General features: G+C 36.9%; 1 protein-coding gene across 5 annotated transcripts in view; it reads left to right on the top strand.

Moving 5' to 3' along the window:
- The window catches only part of LOC132199222 (aryl hydrocarbon receptor nuclear translocator homolog), a 102,380-nt gene that overhangs the window by 8,652 nt on the left and 71,321 nt on the right, over positions 1-22,407 (top strand). For 2 of the 5 annotated variants that reach the window (XM_059623790.1, XM_059623791.1), the window contains exon 2: positions 2,402-2,450. In XM_059623790.1, the coding sequence (XP_059479773.1) occupies positions 2,402-2,450 (49 nt within the window). Of the gene's footprint in view, positions 1-2,401; positions 2,451-20,892; positions 21,270-22,407 lie in introns of those variants that run through there. The other 3 variants (XM_059623788.1, XM_059623789.1, XM_059623787.1) reach the window with 3 other exon arrangements.

The following is a 22,407-nucleotide window of genomic DNA, read 5'->3' as shown; positions in this document are numbered from 1 at the left end:
GTTGGTTTATTTTTATAAGTCACCCTTTTTATTGTGGTTTGATTTGTTAAATAGTTTTTAACATATCATATTTTCAGGTATGAAGCCCTCCTGGGGTCCCTAAACCCTGCAATTTTTTAGTCCGATCTCGGATTTTATCCACCCCTTTGTTCGGAAGAAACAACCTTTTTTAATTTTGAAAAATATTAATGGCCGGTGCAGCGATAACACAAGGATGATGATGATGTTTCTTCTCACACTAACTACCCCTTTGATGGCACAGTGTGTATTTACGTGAGTCTTTTCGACTGACTGCGTAGAGTCGAGAAGCTCGAGAATTGATAATATTTTTTTTCGAAAAGAGGTAATAATTCAAAATATATTTTGTGATTTTGATACTTATGTTGTCATAGCAATACACTTAAAAATGCACTACTTTAAGGGTTGAAGAATTTTGTTTAAAGATTTTAGTGAGTTAGGAGGCCAATCGATACAAGCAGCGTCGCTCGATTCATATTCTTATTGTGTTTTTTTTTTTTTTTTTAACTAACTCTCCTGCTTTAAAAGTTGCAAATTGTATCTGAGATTTATAAAATTATATAGGAAACATATATTTCAAGCACCCACCCTTCTTAATGGCTATCAATATAAAATCTTAAGCTTGCCTGCTGTAAAGTGCAAATTTAGATTTTGGATCTCAGATTTTTTATTTGTCGAATTTTTCCATCGATGGTTGAAAATTTATATATTTTATAGGTATGAGACAATCTCACTTGCGTTTTGACACAATCAAGTTAAAGGCCTATCAAAAAGGGAAAACGGACCAAAAAGTGTGAATCAGCTAAGCTAAAAAGATGCCTTTATCAATTTTCTTTTTTAAATTTCTTTAACAATTTTTTTTTTTTTAATTTTAATATTTTGAGATCATGAATTTTGTTGACGTTTTGATGCAATTTGCCCTCTAAAAAGTATCATGAATATCTGTAAAATTTAATTAGCAAAATATTTGATAAATTTTCAAGGATCCAGCAGTTTCATGGAGTCCGCAAACTAAATAAGCTTTATCTTTTGAAAGCCGTATCGAAGGGTGATTGCATTTGTGGTTGATATATTTTTTCACATTCTCATATCCATTCTGCAACTTTTAAAGCAAGAAAGTTTATTATAAAAGGGCAATAAGAATAAATAAAGTTATGCGGCTGTGGCTTGTGTTGATTTTAGCCTTCTAGTTGCAAATGAGATTCTTCTAACTCGATCACTAAAACATTCAATTTATTTGTCTTTGTTTTGTGGACTTTTAAGTGTATGTTAGATCCTAGTTGTAATGGAAATCTTAGCTGAAAAATTATAAAATACCTCTTTTTAACGGAAATTTTTGTCCAGTCCGGGGTCTCTCACTCGCAATCACTTGAGAGCATACACACTGATATCAGAGGGTAGTTAATGTGGAAGAATGTGGTAATAATATCATTTCAATCCTTGCTTAATTAACTGTATCATTCATGAGTCAAATTTTTTGAGATAAATTTCTTTTCTATGAAAAAGTGTATTGTGTGTAAAAACTGGAAAAGCCGAGAGCCGAGAAGAATATTGCAGGGTTTGGGAGCCCTGAGGAATGCTTCGTGCGTTGGTTCTTAAAATTAAAAAGAAGATGATCAACAAATTTAATCCCATAAAAAAATGTAAAAAAACAAAAAAATCGTTTCTGAGAAAAAGAACGGTAAAATCCGTCGAGTGATGACATTTTTTTTTCGTCTTCAAATAATTTCACTTGCAAAAGGTGACTTTTACGAGGGAGCTGAAGGGATGGCAAGATTCAGCATAGTAAAATCTATGCGAAAACCTTTTACCTTGACCCTGGGGCGCCCTGGGGTATCTTTTTTGATTCAACATTTAGCAAGAATAAGTAACACTTCAATGATTTAGCTGAAAAAGCGGCCAAAAAAGATGCCTTGAATTCTAACTAATAATCACGATTTATGAAAAAAATTTGGCTCAAATTATGGTTAAAAGATGATCCTAATCTTAACCTAATGGCCGGAATTTGTTTACAATAGTTTATTTGTGCTTAAAATTACCGAAAATTCCCAAATTGCAAGTGCTAAACAAGGAGAATCTTTTGTTATTGTCAAGCAGCTTCGCGCGCATGTTTAAAAAACGACGCGACGGTGCTGCCGCCTAGCGGAGAAACCACGTGCCATAACCACCTTAATAAATTGTAAGCCACCTGTGATTTCTAGCAGCAACTACCTTCGCTGCCTTGGGGGGGGGGGGGGTGTTTTCTGTGGGTGTTTTGCACACTCGCAAGCAAAACGCTCTTCCACACTTAACGATGCACGTTTTGAACAAAAACTTGTTTTATTAAATTTGGCACTAACTGACGCATTATGTATGCATTCTGATTCTAATTCTGCTTTCACAGGGAGTGATGCCAACAAAGTCATCCAAAAGCGACGAGCTGGCTCTTTAGGGTGAGTAAACATTCAAATCATTAATTTTAGGATACATGCATGTCCAAGGAGTTTGGAACCATGGAGGCAATGCCAAGCGGTAAAAAGAAAGGTAAAGATTGGTTCCAAACTCCTTGTGCATGTCCATAGTTGTGCGCCATTGTTCTACTGGCAACTCATAGATGGCGGCAAGAGTCTTTCAAACCTTACAATGAACTCTCTCGAGTTGAACTGACGTGCCTTTTTTTATATAAATTTTGAAACTTTTACAAATAAAGAAATGAAGAAAATCGGGCTTGTCCTCGTTGCTAAAAATTGTTTTTATTCATAAACTTACAAAACGACTCTACCAGTTATGGTGACGGTCTGCGACCCTATTTCATGAGCAAGAAAAATACTTCGGTTGGTATTTGAATTTGTTAGTTTTAAGATTTTAATTGTTACGTTAAAATGTGGTGTTTTTTTAATTTTGCTGATTTTTTTTTATTTTTCTTGCTCATGAAATAGGGTCGCAGACCGTGACCGAAACTGGTAGAGCCGTTTTGTTTTTGAATAAAAACAATTTTTTGCAACGAGGACAAGCACGATTTTCTTCATTTCCATGATCATCTCCTCGAGTGTCTACTTCTTTTACAAATATAGCTTAATAATATGATTACCATGAAAGTCGATGAAAAATTAAAACAAATGGCAAAGAATTAAACAAATGGCAATGTTTAGATTATCTGTAGCTTCTTATAATGGAATTTTGTTTTAAGCCTATCTTTGAAGTTTTATGTCCAAGTTGAAATCCTCAAATTTCTAACAATAGTTTCGAGTTACCCAAAGTTTTTTTTTTATCGCCAAGACCGCAATGAAGATATTTTTCTCCAACTTTGCGAGAAATTTGCTCGGCCATCTAAGTGCAACGCGAAACCAAATCGCCCCGGCAGTGTATCAGGTGACCGGTTGGACCGCAGACAGATAATGTTTTGATGTTTTTATTTGCCAGTCAGTCAGAGTCAGTCACTCGGGTAGACCGGCCGGCTGTTAGGAAGAGATTCCGCAGCGCAGTGCTAATGTTTACAAACGTCCCATTACTTCAGCAGTTTACTTTTGAGGCACGGAGCGCGTGTCTTCGCCAGCGGAGTGGAATGTCGTGTATGGGTCACCCATAAAAACAAAAAATAGCGGCCACTTGCCACGAGAGCCAGTGAGTGAGTAGGGCTCTCCACAAAAGCAGTCCCCTTCATATCTATTAAAACGAAGCGTAGCATCACCAGCGCTCAATCATAAAGGCTTAAACTTAAATTTAAATTAAAAAAAGTATTTTGGCTTTAGGATCTTAACAATGTTATATTTGTTTCCTTTAATACGCTTATAGACACAATTCAAGATTCAAGATTTTTTAACTTGACCTTTCTCATCAGTGGCCATTTATACCAAAGGAATCATAATTAGTCAAGTTCTAAATTTGATTTGCGCGTCCAATTTATTTATTTATTCTTTTTTTTTAAATGAGTAATATAATTGAGAATGGCAAGTATTGCAGAAAATTTATTTTAAATAATTATTTTTAAACTAGACCTCAAATTGAATGAAGTTAAAATCATCAAAATTATATATAAAGAAAAGAGAAATAAGATATTAACTGTAGACAAATTAAATAGTTTAAGAGTTCAAATAAAATTAGTTTTTGATTGTTCAAGCTTAAAACCATTTCTATTGTAATTCATAGCCATTTTTTTATAAATGTTTTTCCTGGCACTTAAAAATCAAGGTGATCTGGTTTCGCCTGAGAGCAAGTTTGATTAATTTTGCTAATGGTGCGTGCAAGTTTGGCAAATTACGGGGCTCGAATGCCTAATCGCCCCATTCGCGGGCCATGCAAAATACCCGAGTCGTAAAAAGTAATCGCCAGCTTTATCATGTCTTTCGATCTATTTTCCCTAAAACGTCAATTTTTCATCCTCTTCAAAATAATAAAAAAAGCCGAGACTCTCTTGTATTCGACGCCGTAGCAAAGTACGCAGCACTTTTCCCCCTTTTCGATTGCGAGAGAGGATTGAGGAGAGAAAGAAATCATTTATTCCTCTGATTCTTTTATTTCCCTGCGCGTTTCGGCCCAATGGTGCATGACAAGCAGAGAATGAGCCTTTTGTCTTGTTGTGCATAATACCGAATGCGCAATGCTATTATTCGCCTGAGGGAGGATAAAGCGTTGTTGAATCGATCTGCTGACTTATTGAAAAAGGAATGCGAATACAAAATAAAATGAATTAAAAAAAAAAACGGCCGCTAATAATTTTGCCGCTTTGATTCTTCAATGATGTTTTTCGGTAGAAATAAAACTCCAACACTGCTATAGTCTTTGTTCTGGTTTGCGGCAATGCAATTTTGCTAAAGAGAAGTTCATGGGATATTGATTGGGAGCTGATGTGCTATTGATCAAGTTTTGGCAGACAGGCAGCCTAATGAGCCGCGATGAGCAGTCAGAGGGCTTCGTCAGATATATGCGGCTCGAGTGCTGCCGGCAAAGATAGCGCGAAATTCGCTTTTCGGCCGTCCACTTGAAAGAGGAGAACAAAGAGAATAATAGAAAGAAGATCACTGGAGATTTCGGCGTATAAAAATAAAAAATACATTGTGTAAAAATCTTGTAGAGGCGATGGCCGCTGCCGCTACACCTTGATTATTATTGTTTTGTCCGAAACCCCAAATTATTGTATGCAGGAGAGTCAAAATCAGTCGTACGTAGAGAATCGCAAATTGGTATCTCCACCTCCGCTCTGTGCAGCTAGCTGTGTGTGAGCGCGTAACACAATTATTGTCACGCCTGGTGGAATGGTCATTACTTATTATTGTCATGGCTACTTCAGAGTCTGAGTGCAATTTGCGTCGGCAACTCTTCCAAGAATTCGAAACAACCGATATAACTTTAATACAGCTAGCATTCAGGAATATAATTGTCCTGTGGCCAAAAGCTTGACTTCAAAAATTTATATGCCTTTGAATTTTCAAGTAATTTAAGCCGTTAAAGTATAAAGTTTTAAGTGACTTACTTTATTAAAAATGGTTTAAAGTCACAGAATTGCAATAGTTTGTTCTTTAATTAAGTGCGTATTTTTGAATTTAGTAAAATGCGAAAAAAATAAATCAAAATATAGCATTAATTCCCTCCCCTCAGTGTTGAAATCCAAGATTGTGTAAATATAATGAGTAATAAAATTGATACTTTTTTCTAGTAGCTTAGGCTGCAGTGCGGCGAGTAGTCGGGCAATAATATGGTAATACTCGTACCCAGCGAATTGTTCACTTGCGCTGTGTGCCTATTTTTCTCCCAACCAATTGTTTCATAACCGATTATTTAGACTTGTTTGGAGAAAAATAAAATTATTTGAAGTTCTTGTCGCATTGCATTGTTATAATTTTTACAAATTTTCATAAATTTCGTTTTTTTTTTTAATTTTGACTCTTATTTAATAAGAGATAAATGTAAGCGTGAACAATAAAATATATTTAATTGAAGGCAATTAATGGAAAATTTTCTCTTTGCTAACAACGGAAGACTATAAAATTGCATCACCACAGTACTGTGAAGGAGCAAAAATGCAAATGAGCGTTTTTCTCTATGTAGCCATACATGCAAATCCGGGTTCATCTTCGCAAAGGGGGTATTTGTAGCTGCGCATTTTATTTTTATTGTCGTTCCCCACCCACGGCCGCCGCCGAAAAGAAAACGCGATAGAACTAGTTCGAGCACCGAAGTAGGTGAGCTAACAGCAGATTTCAGTTACTACATTAAAAGATATATCATGGCGGAGAGGATGATCCACCACCCCCACCTTTTATCTTTTTTAATAAGCACTAAGTGTGGACGTGAGGCAATGTCGACCGCAATAATAATAAAAAAGTCCATAATAACCTGAAGAAGCCCAACCGTGCAGCATCAATAATCATCGTTTCTCCGCCTTGAATAAATTATATGGTCCACCTGCGCATTTCGGCATTCTTGTGGGTGACCGAACTTAAATTTTTCCTCCACCAAAAAACCTCGGAAATTCGATTTCGGCGGCATCAGATTGAAATAATAATTCTCTTATCGTCTACAGCGTGCTAGCCGCTGACGTGACGAGCATAAACGCATTAAAATTTAGACTTTTTTCTTCCACCGGTTTAAGCTCGGTTTATAATTTTGCCATGGAATTCAATTTATGCCGTGCGATAAAATTACGTGAGCAGGTTGTTTTGTATTTGAGTTGCTGTAGCCGGAGAGCAGCAACCCTGCAATTCTCAAAAGGAGTTGCAAAGGGGCGTATGTATTGCAGATAGGGGCTGTTGCGCTAAACAATAATCATCAACTCGTGTAATAATTAATAATATTAGTACAATAAATCTAGCAACAGATGCATTGATACTGGAATTCCAAATTATAATGTGGAGTAATAATTAACAACAACAAAATTGACTAAAAAAACCTTGTGAAGTTCCGAGTTTAAAGAAGTACTCAACTAGAAGCAATTATATCTGAAAAGCTAAAATCCCTTTATTCTTCACAAAGTCGAATCTGGACGGAGAAAAACAAATAAAATTTGATGAAAGAAACAATCACATACCTATTTTTTAATCTTCACAAAGTAAAATCAGGTAAACAATATTAATACCAAAGGTCAAAGATTCTCCAGCTAAAAACTTATAATTTCACAATTAAAATTTATAAAAATCGGTTCTAAAATATTGAAATCAATTATATTATATTATATTAATATTTATTCTTCTCAGTTGATACAAAATTTGAAATTTGAAAAAATTGAAAAGAGATATGTGCTAAAAAGCCCGATATTAAAAGAGACTCGGCCACCGCGGTTAACCCACAAATCAATATTTAAAAAAATTTGAAATAATTCTATGAGACATTTTGACCTTCATTTCAAAACTTTTTGATTTTTATTTAATGAGAAGTTATTAATAATTTTTGGTCTAAATCAATATAATTTGATTTTAGTGAAAATCGAATATAAAATAAAACTCAATGAATCTTCCTTTCTTCTTTTACAAGTTAGTAGTCTGCTGTAAAATTTTTATATTTTTCTGACATTCCCTCATTAAAATAAATTCAAATTTCGCAGATCTTGTTATTCAAAATTTAACGACTCTCCAAGCCTGACAAAATAAAACTCACCACCCGGGGTGACTACTGGGGTTGAATTTCGACTCCCGTGGTGCTTCATTGCCGCCATCCACCCCCAAGATTCAGATTCAGATAATATTTATTCCGTATAGATAGAAGAGGAATGGAAGGCACAGAAAAAGGAATGGAAAAGGAAAATCAACTGCAGAAGCAAGAAATGTGCAAATGCAAAATGCCGAAGCGTCGTTTTCTGTCTGGGGTGGCGGCAGTAGCAGGGGGTTGGTACAGCGCTGCAGCGCGCATTCTTTATACTTGCGCGCTGTGTGCTTTGGTTGGCATCGATTTTCAAGCAGTCATAGTCGTCGACGGACGACTTTTGCTTGCCGCGCGCTGTAGCTTTATGCCCCTGGTGTAGCGAACGACGACGCCCCGTTAATTACCACCGCCCCAGCTATTGTCATAACACAGAGAGAAACGCAGCGCCGGCAGAGAAAGAGAGACTGCGCTCTTCTGCCGCTCTCTTGGTCCAGCCGCGCGCACAGCCACTCGCGTAATCACCGTGATTATTGAATCAAAAGCAGAAAAATAAAGGGCGGTATCGCCGCTTTGATCTCTTTCGAAGTCTTTTTTTTCTGAAACTGCCGACTTGGGACAGGCACGACTAGTGCGACGCTATATGGCCAAAATATTGACTTGTTTTGGTGTGTGTTACTAGAAAGCTAGTTGCTGGTTCGCAAGTGGCGATTGATTTTTTCCGTCTGCACTCCAAAAAACACTCTATACATTTTATTTGAGGACCCTCAGCTCAATTGATGGAGAGCTTCTTACAGTTGGAATTTTGGCGAAGAAGAAATTTATCTAATTGCTACATCTTATTGTTTTCATTTTGTATGATTAAATATATATGTATAAAAAAAAAAAATACCCGTCTGTACAGAAAAAAAGTTGCAATAAGTCTATTAAAAATTTGGGAAAACTTCAAAATGTAATGAAAAAAATCTATGTCATGCATTTTGTCAGAAGCTAATTGTGACACTATCTGCAGCTCATTTTTACCAATTATTTGTTATGACAGTTTACAATAAACCATTATATTATTAATATTATATTATTTATTGACTTATGACACGTAGCCACGATTTAATAATAATAATAATAATAGATCCAGATTGTAAGATTCACCCTATTAAAGTTAATTTTTATATGAATGTTAATTGTTAGTCGGAGTGTGTGTTTTTTCATTTTGTTGTTTTGTCTTTTCTAATTTCCGTTTTGAAAATTAGTACAGGAAATTTAAAAAATTCCTTAAATTCCAAGTTTAAATCTGATAGCTGAATCAATTTGATTTTAATCATTCAATCGCTAAAAGACGAAAATTAAAAAGGCGGCCTAGCTGCGAAAAGAGATATTTTATCCTCTTCCAATAAAGTCTGGCGGTGAGGCTGCAAGAAAATAATAATTGCCGGTGCAGAGTCGGCCGGTCGTTTCATCCGTCGATGCTCGAGGTGATAAATCCGTCTCTTTGTAATAAATTTTTACACTTTATATCATATAACAGCTGTTCAAATAATAAGCACAGCATCTCTAAATAATAACAGAGCGCATCATCTAAGGCTGTAAAAATCAGCGTCTTATCTCTGCAGCAAGGCGAAACAAGGGGTATTGTATTAAGCGCGGCATTATCGCGCGCGGCGGGTTTATTGCATTGCAGGCGCAGGACCATTCCGCACACTATCTATATCCACTATAAAATATATTATTTTATCCTGCGGTCGGTGTGGAGGAGTGAGTGAGTGAGAGCGTCGTGTTCCCTTTTTTTATTATGTATGTATATCGACTGACACATGTAGGTACAGCACCAGGGATGGGCTGATCATTTCGATTCGACCCGGCTTCGCAGATGACCTCTTCCCTCTGCATAACAACTCATTATCGGCAACAAGAACAAATCACTTTATTGCTGCTTTTATGCCTGCTTTATTGGACTGCACTAATCCACGGCACTTTTAATGCCGCATTATTTAATGGCACTGGCGTAAAATGCTTATCTCGTCCCGGTAATTTAACTTTGGCCATCGCTAATTAAGCATGTGGGTGGAAGTAGTTATGCTCCTTGAATAAAGTCTAAATACTTCAGAAATTAAAAACATTTTTTGCTAATTATTTATTGTTACTTTCATTATATTGTGATTCACGTCAATATATTGTGATTGTTGGCTTTAATTGTTACACAAAAATTTTACATTTAGAGAAGGACGTTCTTTGTGAGGGAAATATCTAATTCTGGGGGGGGGGGGGAGGAAACGCGACCAAAGAGTTTTCCACAACTTATTAAGCCTTTTTCATAATCATATTTACATTACAAGGAAAAAACTTTTTTTAAAAAAGCTACGAGGCAAATTAAATTGCGTGGGAAATTGGATGTAGTAAATTTTAAACATGGAAATGTTAAATGTTCCATGATCATCTCCTGAAGTGTCAATTTCAAAAAAGATTTAAACATGTTTTTTATGTACTTTGTCTTTGCTAACAAAAATTTTTGAGCTAAAATTGATTTAAAAAAAAATTAACTGTCGGATTGCTATAGTTATTATTTTCAAATTTTTTAAGGCCATTTTATATGTAACTAGACATAATCATATAAATATTTAAGTACTTACTTGTACCTGCTTGTTGAACTTAAACGTGCATAAGTACTCCTTTTTTAAGTGGGTGTGCTCGCGCCGTTCGTTAGATCGGCCGAGTGCGATGTTTGAGATGGCTGTCGTGACTAATTGCATAAAATTAGCCGCTTGATGAGAGAGCAAATATTTTCCTACCCTGATAGATCATTGAAACAGATTAATAATTTATTTGACTCGCCGCCGCCGGAGCGGCTCAACAAGCTGAGAAGTGCTCCTTATCAAAATCTCACGCCAGCATATTTTCAGTTTTTGTTTCCCATGGCACATTTACTGAGTGTGCATTGCGCGCCCGCTGCGGCCACACTAACAAAAAAGCAGATCGCCTCTGCTGATAAAAACTAGCGCCCATAAAAATATTATTTAATGCAACTCTTTAACTAGATAAGACTCGCCGAGAGACCTCTTTCATGATGATTGAGGTAAGAACATTTTGGAGAGGTGTGCAGAGGGAAAAGTGGTGGAGAAATTTTACTACATAAGGCATTCTAATAGCGCGATCACGACCGATCAATCAGTTTGCTTGACAATTAATCAGCTCTTCACCCGGATTTATCAGTACAATCGATTTTCCGGTGATTGATTTTATTGTATTTATCAGAGAGCATCAAAAGATGAGGCCGAAAAAAGTTTTAATTTTTTTAAAAAAGAAAAAAAAACATGCTGTGGGTATATAAAATAATTTTTTTTTTAAACTGGCTCTTCATCTATCAGATTAGTTTAATTAAATTTATAATTTGTGAATTTTACTGAGAAGAATAAATGATATATTTATGTGATATTATGATGTTTTGTTTTTTCAATGTTTCTGAATGGAGAAACTACCAAATTTTGTAACAAATCGAAACACACGGAAATTTATTACGGCATAAAAAATTTGATTCCTTCCAGAGTTTTTTTAAATCACTAAATCTGCAAATTTTACAGTTTTTATAGCTTTCTAAATCAGGCAAACTCCTAAAATTTATATCTGATGGTACAAAGTTAAATTAATTTGTCCTAATTGATAAACAGCCAAAATATTTTGAACCGAAAATTTTTCATAAGCATGGCCAGCAATTTTCCCTCCCTTTGCAAGCGGCATTTGTGGCAGCAATTTTGTTTATTGACTTATGAGAAAATTTGGAATTCATGGATAAGGCGAGTTCTTAATAAAAATTGCAAACTTTTTGTCTGTCCGTCACTCCATCAAATAATCAGTGTGAAACAAAATGAAGATCTCTGAAATATTTTGATGTAACTCGGTATAAATATGTCTTGAATTGACTTGCAAAAATTATGTGATTGATGGTAGACAACCGTGCAAATCCATTTTAAGAAAGCAGTTTTTGTTACGGGTGGTCTACATATAGCGGACCCTCGCATCATCATTATCCAGCTCTTGTGTAAATAATTGTTGCGCATACAGTGTACTGCTGCGGGAAAGTACACGCACATATGGTCGGTCGTTGCGGCTAAGTTACGTTGGCTTTGGGTATAATTTTCATGTTATATCGTTGTTTCTCGCTCGCCGGTCGCCTACATAGTCTGTGCAGGGTAAATAAGCTTGGGAGACGAACGAGCTGAACTTTTCTTGTGGTCATTATACACTTAAGATGTCGTGTCTCTCCGCTAACCCAAGCGGTCCTAATATGCATCTTGTCCGCAAATTGGTTCGTTCTCGCTAATTATCATGATGAACGTACCGACAAAATGACCAATTTAATTGGTGAAAATATCCCTTCAGGCCATTGACTTGATCAAAAAATTAAGTCTAAAGGAACATATTGTTCTTGGCAAAGATAAAAAGCAACGTAATTTCAATTCAGATTGACAACGCAATTGCAGACAAATGCAGTGCTCCTTATTATAAATTATCAGAGTCATATTTCACAATAATGCAGTGAGAAAGTTGGCGGCACGAATTACCGACAATTTGAACGATTTTGCATTATCTCATTTTGAAATGAGCTCACATATACATAAATTACACATTTCAACGCACTTAATCAGAGTGAATTCAAAACGATGTCCTGGTCTTAAAGCTTCTCTTTCTTGAATTTATTTGTCTTATGATGCTGGCCCTAATGGACATTATATAACGAGAGTGGAAGACAAGTTGTGCAGATATCAATATAAATCCAATTGGCGCAGTGTCAATCGCCGCCGAAATGGCGAAGCCCTTGACCCTGCGTGGTCCTCTCCTTGCGCGTAATCAAAAGACGCACACCTAGGTGAGCCAGTCGACCGGAGGAAGATAAAAAATAGGAGGCTCCGCGCGGTGTGTTATTCGTTAATAACTACATGCCATGCTCCGGACGCCGACCTCAACTTCACTCTCCTCCCCCGCCTCCGAGCCTGGAAAAGGCACCGGATTGCTGCGGGATACGACAGCACGTGCTAGTAATCACCCAAATGAGAGCAGCCTGAGTGAAAAAATCAAGTTTCGCCTTTAATGGATCCATCTCGAGAAAGAAAAAGAGGTCCTGATTATTTTAAAATGAATTCTGTCTTGATGACAAGTCGTCCGAGATTAAAACTGAATATAAATTTTTGATGCGGGCTTATGACCTGAATGATATAATATTTATAGAAATTAAACAGAGAAATAATATGTTTTGTAAAAAATAATTGTAAATATACATCATAATTAAAAATGATTTAAATTAAGGTTGAAATTTTTTATTTTTTAAATATTCATGGCAAAATCCTTTGAATCATTTGCGGACCACTCTGGTTTCCAAAACCTCTAAATATTTTCCTGACGATTTAGTGCTTTTTAAAAAGCAGATCTGCCTCATTTTTCCACCCGCCTCGTGCGATTATGCAACTTTTATAAGAGCCCACAGCCCCACAGGGTTGCGTTGCATTGGGCCCGTCACTTGATTATTCCCATCACGCCGTGATCAAGATGAATGTGTTTCGGGCCCAGCGATTTATTTATGCGCCTCCTCCTTGGAGATCAGATGTGCTTCGCAACATTCAAATACATGCAAAAAGTATAGGGTGGCGGATTTATATTTCCATACTAGGCAACTACTTGATTGTTTGACTTGTTTGAAGAAAAATAAATGAAAAAATGAATTGAACTGCGAAAGGAGAAAAACTTTAAATTTTATAATCAATGATATAAAAGTATGTTATATTTTTATTTATTTATTTAAAATATTTCATTACAAGTCCAGCCACGTGAATATTTTATTCCAGAATCCAGTTGAGGTTGCGACAAAGAAGTAGGCTCAAAAGTGTGCATTTGAAATAATTAAAAATCGCAAAGCGTGACTTTTAAAGAATTTCACGATTGAGGGTTGATTCATGGTGATTTGAATTTAAAATCAGCTTTTCCTCGATGGGTTTTTGTGAGTTGTTTATTGTTTCAGAAAAACAATATCCTGCTCTACATGTTTTGACTGCGGGCTGCAGACATAATTCATGAGCTGTGAAATTATTTTGAGAAAAATTAGTACAACAATCAATTTTATTAAAATATTTTTCTTTCAAATTAACATTGTTTTGTGAAAAAAATTATTTTTAAAGGTTACATTTTTACGCGAAACAATTTTTCAACACAAAACTTTTGACAATATGATTTCAAAAAATTTTTTAAACAAAATTTAAAAAAAATTTTGGTCAGAAAAATGAAACGTGTGTTTTTGAGCGCACCTTTCTCGGCGGTGGTCGAGAGATTTTTCGGTTGGTTTTCCAATTTTTAGGTAAAGGCTATTTACCTTTTATTTACCTTTATTTTGTGGGAAAATGCATTGTATTTATTCGTCGCCACTGCTGTCTGCACATTTCTTTATTTTGTGCGCGGCCTAATGTAGAGCAGGATATTGTTTTTCTGAAACAATAACCAACTCACAAAAACCCATGGAGGACAAGCTGAATTTTAAATTCAAATCACCAATATTTAAAGACCTTAGCTGAAACTTTATTATTGCATAAGAGTTGCGAAAATATGCTAATTTAAAAAAAAGAAATTATGTTAATTATTATTTCTTTTATAAATGAGAAAACTTTGTCTCTGATTTTGATTAATTATGTAAGTTCCAAATGAATTTGCTAAAAAAATTCACTCCCAAACGCTGTTTTAAGGTTAATGCCTTGTTCTCAAGTGCCTGTGGCTGGGAAACGGCCCATTAAGGGCGGCCACCCAGACATACGCGCTCAAGAAATTTATGAATCTGCACAATCAGCGTTTCATTGACACCATAATTCAAATTGCTGGCACGACCATTACGATGGATCCGCAAGTAAAAAACGACTAGCAGTCAATCTCGCCACTTTTCTCAACTCCGGCTCACACTTATTATTATTGGGCAGGGCTGCTGCTTTGGACTGGCAAGTAACATTGCAGTCAGCCAGGAATGAAGGCGTTCTCCGAAAGTATCAGACGAAGTGCTCGCTAGCTGGCGAAACAATAAGAAGAGCAGGCTGCCAGTTCGTATTATAATGTATTCAGCGGCGTTCATAAAAATATGATGAGGCCCAAGGGCTTCACAGTCGATACATCACGTGCCACACCCACCCACCCATTTCTCTCTCAGTCAGTGCAGAAGCGAAATGCTCTGCTCCTCTGTGTTATGCGAGAAACAATACCGTAGAGACGGAACTGAAAATTCTTACCTCGGTCCTCACATGAAATTACATTGTTTGCGCATTTTTTTAATGTGGTTTTTTATGATGCGTAGTATTTATTGGTCAAAAAGACATTCCAAAAACGTCAAATAGTTACAAATAATTACAAAACAGATTGAAAAAAAATATCCTGTCAGGTGCTGTCAAGTCTTTTTTAAACGATCTTTTTCAATTTTTGTTTTCAAATTTATTAGAAAAGTAAAATTAAGAATTTTGGATATTTTTTCACACTTGTGTCATGGCAATAAAGAAGTTAAAGCACTTTCAAAGGTCAATTTGAAGCATCATTTGCTGTAGTAAAAAAAAAAATGAAATTTGTACTTTTCTCAAACATTAATTGCAGTTCTGGAGAGGAAAAAAACGTGAAACATTTTGTTAAAAGTTTCTCAAAATTGGCTGCAAATTCAAACATGGGTTAACATTAATAATAATTTTAAAATCTAGAAAGTTAGACTTTTTAGTAGAATTTAAAATTATAATAATCATTAATTTAACCTTTCACATTGTAAAACTTGAAAAATGAAAATTAATATTAATGAAAAAGATGATTTGAATAGTTATCTGGTTTGTTGACTTATTTATTCTCTATTCAAAGACATTGAAATAACGCAACATCTTATATAACAAATAATTACATCAATATCAAATCTCAATCAAAACTCCGGCAGATGGGATCTTTTTGATATCAGAAGATAAAGCAAAATCCATGCTAGTGGTGATGCTGTTTTTGTCCAACAATTCATCTTTCTCAAAGCAAATCGCTTTCAAAATTTAATGTTAACAATTTATTTGTTACGATCTGCACTCGGGACCCATATCTGAACTATAATACTTTCTAGTTATTTTTCTTTTTGATGTTTTCTAATTTGCTCAAAGCACTGAAGGGCGTTTTAAATTCGCTAGTTGTAATTGTTCCCGCGCGACGGTACACGGTATGGCATCATCGTCGGGGGTGTGTCGTGTCGGCTTTGAGAGCGCAGCAGAAAAAAAACGGGATATAGAGAGAGAGAGAGAGAAAACACCTCCTGTGCCGCGGGGGGTCGCCGGTTCGCTCGCTCGCTACATAATATTATTATTATTACGCGCGGTGTGGGTGTCGCGCGGATTGAATTCTCCGCAGCTACTACCACCTTGTGCCTTCTTTGCATCAGCGCCGACCTCGCCCCGTATCAGATGCGACCTCATCAGGTATGCAGGCGGCTGTGCGGCTGACTGCTTGCTTGATGCGCCCTCTGCTGTCCCGGCCAGATCCATCTCGCGCTTGTTTGTGAGGAAAAAAAATCATCCACTTAAGCCCACCGCCGCGCCTGCTGCAAAAAAAAAATAAAAAAAATTGAGAGGCAAAGTCATATAAATCGCCTATCATTAAATTTTTCCGGCCGCGCATGATTCGCATAACAAAATCCGCCAGAGAGCTTCTTCAAACTTGCTGCAACATCGGGTCTTAAGAAAAATAGTTTTTCCGATCCATCCAGCATATATTCGCGAGATGCACCATACTGAGAGTGGGAATGGCTGGTCAAATCGCGCGGGCCTTTTGTCGGATCATTCCGCATAAAATGCGCCATTTGGGACAATGGGCATCGCATTATTTTAAATTATTTATCGCCGGGATGACAAGCGCTAAGCAGGATGACAGGCTCGGAGATTTCAAATTTAGATTCCAACTCGTCATCATCGTCTCTCTCGGAATTTATTTTCGCGGTTGAAAACGAAATGATGAGATGAATTGAATAGACCTTTGCTGTTGCCGAGCGGTCAATCAGGTGGGACGCGAATTATTTTCTGCAGACTGGCGATCTCAATCAGATTTTCTGGAAATGATGACAGTTTATATAATTGAACAATTGACATCACTCTTGAATATGAATGTAAAATCTGACTTCTTTATGATCCTTGATGGTACATTTTTAAATTGTTATAGTAATATTCAAAAGATAAAATTAATGAATTTATTTACTTGTGCATAATCAAAAATTTCCCAATGAAACTAAAATAACCCAACTTTGTTACAAAAATTTCCCTCTCCATCATAGTCCATAGCAATCCGTAAACGTTTTAAGATTTTTAAAGCTTAATTCGTTTCTTTTTGCACTCTGCACGCAGCCTCTCATCTTCAGCCAGTCATTAGTGATAGCCGAACCCTACTGCCGCACTTGCCACATATCGAAACATATACAGTCGAAGCCGCGCGAATAAAATTAATCTGTCCGCGCCATACAAGAAAGAGTTTGCCATTTTTCACTGGCAATGCTGTGCGCACCAGCGGCGGCTCGTACCTTTTTATATACGTATGTGTGCTAGGCGCACCACAAACGACGGAGATATTAATGAGAATTTTTAATGGATCTTCTTCGCGTTTAAAAGAGTGACACGTAGCGCCAAAGGCAAAAGCGACGACGTAATTATACATACACATACGTGCACGGCGAGAAAGAAGCGGCTCATTATTCCACTTTTCGCGCATGCACTCTGCACTCGCGCTGGAAAAATAAATAAAATATGCGAATTTTAGTACACAGATTAATTTCATAAGAATGATGTTCTTCAAATTGAGAAGAAGTAACTACGATTTGCTCTCATGTAAAATATATATTACACAGGTTAATTTGCAAAAATTTGCAAAAAAAAGGTTAATTTGAATAAATTTACATCAGTTTTCAATTCAATTTATTTTTCTCCAAACAAGTCAATACAATCAATTGTGAAAAAATTGGTTGGGAGAAAGTTTTACCAGAATCTAAAAAACAAAGTAAAACTAATTCCTCTAAATTTAAGATTGAACTTACAAATATTTGGAATTAAAGAAAATGGAGAAAATATACAACTTTTCCCTTTGGAATTTGCAAAGAATAAATAATAATAGTTGCGGAACAAAGAAAAAAGCGTTTCCGCGAGTCGCTAAGAGCATAGTGGCAGCTGCGTGGCTGGCTGGCTGCTCCAGCACACTCCCTGTGAACTGACGATCTATAATCACACAGGTCATGGCCCCAAACCGTCCCGTTCGTACAGACAGAGCAAAACAACGCGCGGCTAGAGAGAGACACATAGAACCAAATAACCTTGGGCTGCGCTGGGAGTAAAAATTATCGATAGGATGAAATATTGTTATTGTTATTATTTATAAATACTATATCGAGATGATTGGGAGTGATACGCTGGGCTCGAACATCATCCTCGTCATTATATATATTGTCCGACGCCGCGCGCGGAGAAAAGTCTCAGCATCATTGTTACTAACAATCAGACGGACCGTCCGTCCGTCCGCGCGCTGTACTCACAGCACAATTAATAGGCACCAAATTCCTCCACCACGCTCATTGACGACCGTACGAGAATTTTGTTTGTGAAAATTTTCCTTTGGCCCCTTTGAACTTAAGGATGAGCTTGGGAAATAACAGTCGTACCTTCTTAAACTATAAGACCTAAAAGTTTTGCAATTAGAAAGAGGAACTTAATATTTTTATTTAAGTTCTCAGAAATTCAATTAAAAAAAAAAACATTTTAGCAAAAAACTGGTACTCTGAAAATGAATATGCCAAAATTCTAACTTTGAATTAATTCTCTCAGTTGTCTCTAAACATAATTAAATTTCAGTTTCATAATTTGATTTTTTTATAAAAAAAAAACGTTCAATGTATGGTAAACGTCAATGCCCTAGACAGGATCTTGATTTCGTCAATTGAAGCTCGAAACGTGTACCTCTAATTTATTGATTTCGAGTCATTTGCAAAATGGCAAAAAAAAGTGATGTAATTTCAAAATATTCCTATTTTTTATTTTTCCAAATTGTTACATCGCAATTTTTTCTTTTACGTTATTAAAATTTGTTGAAATTAAAATTTGGCATTTTGTTATATTTATTTGGATAATTTTATATGCTTAAATTATATTTTCTTTAGGTTCAATAAAATAAAATTGATTGACAGAAATTTCTTTGTTAAAAATTTGGCCGCCGACTTTGTATCATTTAATTGTTAAAATTTGGTATCTTGCTCAGGCTAATTTTTACAGTTAACCCCTGGTGCTTTCCAAAGCATTTCGTTCAAACAGCAAGTGGCCCGCGCTGGCCAAAGGTCTCGGCATTCCTGCATATCCTTTGTGCTCTCTTTACGCAGGCACAAAGCAAGCAAGCAGAGCAGAGAGTCGCGCAGTTGTAGGCGTGGAGGAAGAGAAGAATTTTATTCTCCTTTTTTTTGGAGCTGCGGGCGGGCGGGATGATATTGTTGGTGTATGACACACAAAGCAACAGAAAATGTTATCAAAATGCGCTGCTGCTCTCACGTCCCCAGATAACACTCCACCCTAGATGTGGCAGCAAAAGCCACCCTCCGCGCGCCAGTCGACAGGCAACCAGGCAGGCAGGGGCGAAATAAAAAGGGCTGCACGCCACCGACATAATGTTATTCCGCCACAGCCGGCAGTGTACCATCCATGTACTCCCTAAATTATTACGTGCATGTGCGTCGGCTTAATAAAAATATTTCGCGACGCAATCCGCCGCCACCGCACACACAGCGTATTTACATTTGCATTGTCACACGCTGCCGGCGCACGTCCTGCCCGACGAATCAATTTAGCCAAATTTCATTGCCCGCCCTTGTGCTTTTTTTGTGTTGCAAAATTTTGCACGGCTGACGCCCTGCTTTTTTGGTGACTTTTTAATCCAATTTAAATCCTCGCGTGCTGGCTTGGCTTTCATATTTTTATATCCTTTGACACTTCCGAATGCTCTCTACAGAGTCAATATTTCACGTCGGTGAAATTCGTCTGTTTGGACGCCGCTTTCCAACCGGCCGCTTAATCGGTGTTGCGCCAGGATGGAAATTATTTTCCTCACTTCTGGAGACGATAAGTACTATTGGTGTCCAAGCTGCGGCGACGGCACTATGCACCCTGCTCGACGCGCATGCATAGCGTGCTGCATAGCTCGGCCTCTATTACAGCAAAGTTGGAGCTTTTAATAGTTTGATTAAGCCGTGCAAAAACACTCACAGAAAAAAATGCTCCTCTTAAAAAAGTTTTATGCTTTCAAATCACCAAATGAATTGCATAATATAAAATATTTAAAGTACACCATATTTTTTTTTCATTTAGTTAAAAGGCAGGTTATACCTCAAAATTAATCAAGATATCGTTGATCAGCAGTCAAAAAGATGAAAATGGTCCCTTATTAAGAAATTGATCACATTGCTCCTAAGTCTATACAAAATGCTAAAAAAATTACTGTGAGGAGAAAAAGGTATGTGCTAGTCATTTTTGATCCATTTAAGGGGCACTCAGAGTACGACAGTAAGCAGCAATAAAGCAATGATTTATCTTTATTAGAAGCGAAAACGTAGTCCGGAATATACATACATATATGTAAAAAGAATTTTAATTTTTTTTTTTCAAATTCTTCACCGTCACATTGTTGCAACCGTTCAGTGGCCTCTCAACTTAAAATTGTACGCATTTTTAAAAAATAAATTTTTATCATTTCATCATTTTTTACATTTAAATCTCTTGTAACATAAACGAATCTCATTCCTGAACATTTTGTATTTCCAATTAACTCAATAATCTAATCTAATCTCATGAATTTTACTTCTATTTTAAAAATAATACGATAAATTAATTCTATAGCAAAATTCTCTCTTATTAGAGGATAAAAATATGCCGACTTTCTCTAAAACGTCAGCACTGGAGTTTCCTGATGCAAATAGCCTCTTTTGTCTGGCACCATAAAAGGATCATTTCTGCACATGTAATAAATAATAAAAAAGCATCGTATGTGTGTGTGTTTGTGTCTACAGGATCGAGAAAAAGCAAGCGAAAACAAGTGTCCTGGGACGACACTGGGTAGACGAATCTCCAGGGCAACCGGGTGATATTATTTGCTAATCGATTGTTTTATAAAGACGACGGCAGCAGCGAGCAAGCAAGAGCAGGGATTATTTTACTTTTGTTATCCGCGACGGTTGCAATCGTGGCCGCTCGTGGTTGTTCGTTGCGAGCGCAGTGCGCGTGAGCGCCGCCGCTCACTTGGCCTGTGCGAGCGAGAGCCACGATGGCGAGGAGCTGGCTGACAAACTCACTCGACACTCACTCGAGTCTGAGTTCGCCATCGAGCCAGAGTAGCTAGGCAGCTGATCCAGCCAGTCAGTGTGTTTTTATCGACCGGGGTCGGGCAGCAGCAGATAGAAAGAACACCGTCGTCAGTCAGTGTTGTTGGTTCGGTCGGCGGCCGCCATGCTCCGCAGATAACGACGAGTTTCGTTCTTCAATTATTTTCCGAAATCAAAGTGGACTTGAAATGTACGCTTACGCGGCCGGCCCGCCGCACTACGCGGCCCCGCCGACCTACCTGCCGCCGCAGATGCCCCCTGTACCTGTGCCCACACCACCTGTGCCTCAGCCGGCGGGACTCTCGCCGCACACCAAGCGCCGCAGGTCTGTTCAGTTCTTTACTTTTTTACCAAGGGGATGTTCTTTGCTTCTGGGAATGGAATTCTCGGCTGGGAAATTCATTGCCCGCGCCTCATTCATTCTCCCGCGCCTTTTGAGGGGCTGTGCGTGACCCCAGACAACACAACTTGTGACAATGCGCCTACAAACTGACTGACTACACGTGTGTGTCTCTACCCCCGGTCTTTTGCTTGTTGGACCAAATTGATTTGGGAAGGCTCAAGATTATGGGGGTCGTAAATCGATTGGTTCTTAAGGGAACAATGGAATTTTTTCGGGAAATAGACCTGGCTATTTAAAAAATATATATATATATATATATATATATATATATATATATATATATATTTCAGTTCACCGCGGCAGCCGCGTCTCTTTTGATGTCGAGCGTATAAGCAGACTGCTATAATAATTTGACGTAGAAAAGAATAAATTATTATTTAAGAGAGGGCTCCTGAAAATTGAGCTTATCATTATTCACAGCTCCCTCTGAAAAGTCTTAAAACATTAGAGACGAGACTAAATCAATTTTAAATTTGCTGCTTTTAGAAAATCAAAATTTGTGACGTTAAAATGTCACAGAGATGGTTTCAAGATTCAAGATTTCTTTATTTTGTTAAGCATTATATACCACATAACATACATAGTAAATAACAGCTTTTTAAAATAAGTCAGTGTACATGGCATTATTTAAACGATAAAATTCGTTAATTTTTGTCCATAAAAATAAGTCGGTGAATAAGTGAAAAGTGAAATTTTCCTAATTTGGGAATATACTGTGGCCAAACTCCTTGAAATTATTTTCATCAAAATACTCCAAGAAACTGCCAAGTCAAACCTTTAAAAATGATATGTAATATTTCTAAGCTTGCCAAGATTAATATCTTATTTATTATTTGAAATAGGAATATTGATGCTGCATTGAAGCTGGTTGCAAATATAATAATAAATAAATGAATTGAATCAGTGAATAATTATTAATATTGCATCCATTACACAAGCATTATCCTTGCAAATCTCAGTCATGCTTCTAATGACTTCAATTCGCGATTAAACCCGCGCGATCGTAAGGTATAGTATATAATCTAATGATTTCCCTAAAATAATGATATTGTGATTTCCT

This window comes from Neocloeon triangulifer, unplaced genomic scaffold, assembly GCF_031216515.1.
Source record: "Neocloeon triangulifer isolate White Clay Creek 2 clone unplaced genomic scaffold, ASM3121651v1 ptg000013l, whole genome shotgun sequence".
Classification (NCBI taxonomy): domain Eukaryota; kingdom Metazoa; phylum Arthropoda; class Insecta; order Ephemeroptera; family Baetidae; genus Neocloeon; species Neocloeon triangulifer.
The sequence above is the reverse complement of the archived record's forward strand: the minus strand, read 5'-3'. Positions and strand labels throughout refer to the sequence as shown.